At 35.9% G+C, this 4,827-nt stretch overlaps 1 protein-coding gene across 2 annotated transcripts; it reads right to left on the bottom strand.

Annotated features, from left to right (window-relative positions):
- Nucleotides 1-447: 447 nt before the first annotated feature.
- On the bottom strand, nt 448-4,563 carry LOC149828575 (THO complex subunit 2-like). Of its 2 annotated transcripts, XR_016434053.1 has the most exons (6): nt 4,322-4,563; nt 4,074-4,193; nt 3,920-3,979; nt 2,536-2,639; nt 2,303-2,446; nt 448-792 (listed from the first exon to the last, which is right to left on the bottom strand). XR_016434053.1 is itself a non-coding variant. In XM_090016891.1 (5 exons), exons 2-5 carry the CDS (start codon nt 4,131-4,133, stop codon nt 2,383-2,385), a joined length of 288 nt encoding a protein of 95 aa, XP_089873017.1. In that variant the 5' UTR covers nt 4,134-4,193; nt 4,322-4,563; the 3' UTR covers nt 2,140-2,382. The 2 variants fall into 2 exon arrangements, 1 of the variants encoding a protein (XP_089873017.1); XM_090016891.1 differs by lacking the exon at nt 448-792 and having other exon boundaries at nt 2,140-2,446.
- Between the last annotated feature and the right edge of the window lie 264 nt (nt 4,564-4,827).

Genomic DNA, 4,827 nt, shown 5'->3' with positions numbered 1-4,827 from the left:
TAATCATCGTTGTAAAATCATGTATGCTGACATAGCCGACAACAAATATTGTTGGATATGTAATTAAAACTGATGCTAAATTATCGTTGAAACTAACATAACCATTTTTATCATAGGTTATGTTAGTTTCAAAATAAAAAAAATGGAGAAAGCCGATGATAAAAATCGTAGGCTATGTTTCTTATACCAAGGATAAATTATCGCCAGCTATGTTAGTTTCAAAATTTAAAAAAAAAATGGATATAGTCCATTTTTTACTGGTGCCAGTAAATTTTTTTTTTAAAACCTAGCTTCTTTTTCTGCAGTAGGCAAGCTGCATTGTCAAACAATATAAATAGATCTAAAAATACCAAAATGAAATTTAAAACCAAAAAACTATCTACAGTTCAGCAAGCATCTCAGCATGCTCTTATCAGTCTATGGCACATGCAATAAAGTCAAGGGGAATAACAAATACTCATCACTGTGTATAGGAATGAAATATAAATAAGGCCGACAATGTCAAGCATTCAGACCAACCTTCGGCAAGCCAGTGCTACCACTTGTATACATTATAACTGCAATGTCAGCGGAAACAGGCAGACCAGCATCAACTGGATTTTTACGACCCAGTCTTTCAACATCTGCGAACGATGTTAACATCGTGCCAGTGCTTCTATCTGTCAATGAGACTTCATCAAGAAAGCCTTCACCATGCAAATATATAATACGTTTCACTGTGTCAAGTTGCCCATTTATGCCTACTATCTTTTTGAGCTCCTTACGACCACAAATTATAGTCAAAACCTCAGTCTGTGTTAAATTTAAAAAAAAAAAACAGAAAAGATAAATACAGATGAGAACCAACAATTAACAAAACCTATCCAAGAGAAAAACAAAAAATCAACTTCATGGATAATAAGCTTTAATCTGTGAAAGACAGTAGAGGGATAGTCATATAAAAATGAACTCATAGTTTTATCAGCAAATGAGAAAAGTAACCTGGAGCCTTTGAGAAAATGAAAAAACAACACATTTAATTAAGCACCTCTATAAATTTAACAAAGTGTGGATAAAACCTTCAACGGAAGAATAGTTTTTAATGTTTTTAAAACCCAAATTTAAGCTAGAGTAACTGAAAACCCAAACACAATATTTGTTTTACAGTTGGATACCATGGTCACACATTATTCATGATCAAAGCAGATTATGAGACATGATATATGTTCCACATAAAAATAGTTAGCCAAAATGAACCAGATAAGCATCATATGGTACAAAGCAACAAAGATTATTTTTTTTTTATTGTTCAAAAAGATTTAGAAAAGTGAAAAATAGAACCTCATTCAGTGAGTGCGCAAGAACATGTTCCCCAAGTGAAGCATAAATGGTCACAACAGTAATATTTTGCCTGAAAAATAGAACCTCATTCAGGGAGGCGTAGATGATTGTTGCAGTCTTCAGATAGATCTACTTCCTCTTGAAGAGATTTGATTCTAGCCAGGAGTTCTTTAGTAATAATAAATGGTATCTCCAAGGATAGATGTTCTGTCCATCTATGAGGAACCCATTTCAAAGTTTCAGTAAAATATAGAATAAAGTAAGAGAACCCATTTCAAAGTTTCAGTAAAATAAAACAAGAAAGAACCCATTTCAAAGTTTCAAAGTTTCAAAGTTTCTGAACTGCAGAGGCTTTTGTACAAGAACCCCAATTCATCATCCTCAACCAATGGGAAGGAAGTGGGTGTTTCAGAGGAAGAAAAGGCAAGATCAAAAGCATCATGCATGAGGTCTGGGGTTTCGAGAGTTGGTAGTGGTGGTGAAGAGATTAAAAAACAAATCAATTTTACACAGAGCACCTAAAAATGCAGAGTTCAAGAACATGAATTATAGAAGTTGGAGGATCCTTCTGCAAAGGTTTGTCCATGGTTATGGATCAAATTTTAGCATCTAGGAACTATAGATATTGGTCGGGATATAGGGTACGACACGAAAAATTCTTGCAATAGTAGAAAAAGAGTATTCTTTAAAGTTGACCATTAGCATGCAAGATCTGCATTGACATAGCAATAGAAGAAATTTCATACATCTGCTTATTGCACTCGATAGTTTGAACTTTGAAATGAGAAAGGAACGAGTGAAACTAGGAAAAAATGGGAATTACCTTGAGAAGATGGCTAAACATTCATAAGGAGAATGAGCAAGCACATAAAGCACAATTCAGAGTTTCAAATAATAAAAAAACCAATATTAGAGCCCAATGAGCAAACACAGATGATCTAATTAATCAATACTGATAGCAGAATAACAAATTTATGACTACCATGAAGTGGAAAACTCAGTTGAGACTATTGCATCGCTGTCAAGGAATATGCAACTTCCATCTCTACTAAGAATTGGAACCTACAATTTATCAAACTTCTCGCTAACCATCTTAATGTATTGTGCATCTACATTAATGACAACCCTGAAATACATAGGTTACAACCATCAGTATTTTCACCCAAGAAAAACATAAGAGTAGCATGCCAAGTGTGATGCCAGCTAGAATCTTACATGGATCGGTGTTGGGCTATGAGCAACAAAAGAGGAATTGCCAACTTAGGCTCATCCTTGGGCAACAATGCATCCCTTAGCCTATTTGTTGAACGAGTTAATACCTACAGAAGAACACATCAATCAATATATGGCCATATGGAGTCATTTTCACCATTAAAGAGCAGATGAAATGTCAGAAACAACAAACGTCATTCAAAAGCAGTGAACAACAAAAGGGAAATTTTGGTTTTTCAGCTGTTGACATTCAAATGAGCGCACATGGATGCAAATGCACACCCGTTAGTATGGCAGTAGGCATGCAGAAATGCGGCTTTAGAGAATCATGCTGCCAAAATACACTAATCAGGTTGTTTATTGCTATAGATGGCAAGACCAATAGAAAACAATAAATAAATGCATGAACACACAAACACAAGCACATGTTTGTGAACATTTAGGTATAACATACCTAGGGAAAAGAACATGTATGCCTCAAACTCAGAGAAGGCCATTTTTCACATATTAGAAACCAAAGGTAAATCATCAATATGTGGATATGCTTTCAGGTCATGCACAAAAAGTATTAGTCACAAAATGGATAAGGCGGTAAAGCTCATCATCCTTCTTTAATCACAACAGACTATCATTCCAGTTTCTTGGCCATATAGTATGTTGAAATCAACAACACCATCAACATAAACAAATATGAACAACTATATTTCCTTCAATAAATCTGCAGATAGGAACTAAAAGAAAAAACTGAAGTTATGGCCAAAAAAATGTCAAACACAGATACACCTGTGCATGCCCAAATGCAACCACACATGCACACACATTCTTTCAGAAATTGAAAACGAAAGCCTGATCTCCCTTGTCAGGTTAGAAGAAGGTAGACATATTTTATGTTGCCACCTGCGTGGTCGGTATCAATATTTTTTCGCGAGTCTTCTCACCATTTTTTGTCACTGACAACCTATGACATTGAACGCGACGGAACCAAGATGTTTGCTTCAACTTTTACCACTGTTCATCGTCAGATCAGTGTAATCAAACTCATAGGGGGAAATGGTAAAAATAACATATAAACTAAAAATAGTAGATTTATAACATTAAAATTTGCATAGGTGCAAAGACTAGAGAATAAATCTAAGAACCCCAAGCTAATATAAAATTAACACCACAGATATTAGAACAAGGAAACACAAAATTATTCGATGGTGGACCTTTGTCACTATGCTGCCTCAAATTCATCCATAACCTAGCATTAGAAACAGAAACCCAAGAATGACACTAAAAGCAACAAACTGTGATCCGTGTCAACATGCAATCTCTTTGGAAGATGAATAAGCACACAACACATTACAAGAACAAAGTAGAAAGAATACTTTGAGAAAAGGTTCACCTGCATTAAATACTTGGAAGCATCAACAACAGGCGTGATCATAAACCTGTAGGCCTCAATCTGTAGATGTGACGTGTCAATGCAAAATGCAAAAGCAGCAAAACTAATTAACATCAAACACATCAAATATCGCATAATATGCTAAAGAAAATACCTGATGAACAATTGTGCGAAGTACAATCATTGGATTAGCATGAGCCAACTTGGTGACCATATGACCAAGCTACTTTAGGTTTTCTTTTGCAAGTCATTTCAAGATCCTTCGAGTGTCCAGCTACATAAAGGGAAAAAAATGAACACCAAATCACGTTCAAAAGAGAGGAAAGACTGAAATGAAGTTTAGGAAAGCAAAAAATAAATATGTAGTTCGTGATAGTCAATGTAAAGGTCTAGCTGACAAACCTTTGCAGTTTGTCTTGCAGCAAAAACCACAGGAATCTTCTCATCATCGTTTTCCCACTCTCCATGATCATTTGCAAACGTGAGGTTTTTATCCCCACATGACTAGTTTGGGAAAATTAATAGAAGAGCAGCAAAATCATCGATCAACACCTAATAACAAGAATAAGCACCAAACCACAGAAAAAAGGAAATATATGTTCCATATCATAGAATCAAAGAACGATCTCAAAACCCCCCAAACCACAAACCACCAACCACCAAAATCAAACCAAACCCAAACAAAATAACCACAAATCCTCCCCCAAAATCCCTAAAAAACAACCGAGCAACCCCAAAATGGCCTGCGGTGCCCTGTATTCTTCTGGTACTCGAAGGTCAGCATTGAGCCCTCCTGGTAGAGGTTTGCGAGGCCCACCCAGTGAGCGTCGAAGGTGCTGTAGTAGTGCTCCACAAACGCCTTCGCCACCGCGCTACAACCGATTTAGAGATAAGTAATCAAAGTAATC

This window comes from Nuphar pumila, chromosome 9 (assembly GCF_984573655.1).
Source record: "Nuphar pumila chromosome 9, dmNupPumi1.hap1.1, whole genome shotgun sequence".
Classification (NCBI taxonomy): Eukaryota; Viridiplantae; Streptophyta; class Magnoliopsida; order Nymphaeales; family Nymphaeaceae; genus Nuphar; species Nuphar pumila.
Note: the sequence above shows the minus strand (reverse complement) of the source record. Positions and strands in the feature narration are given on the sequence as shown.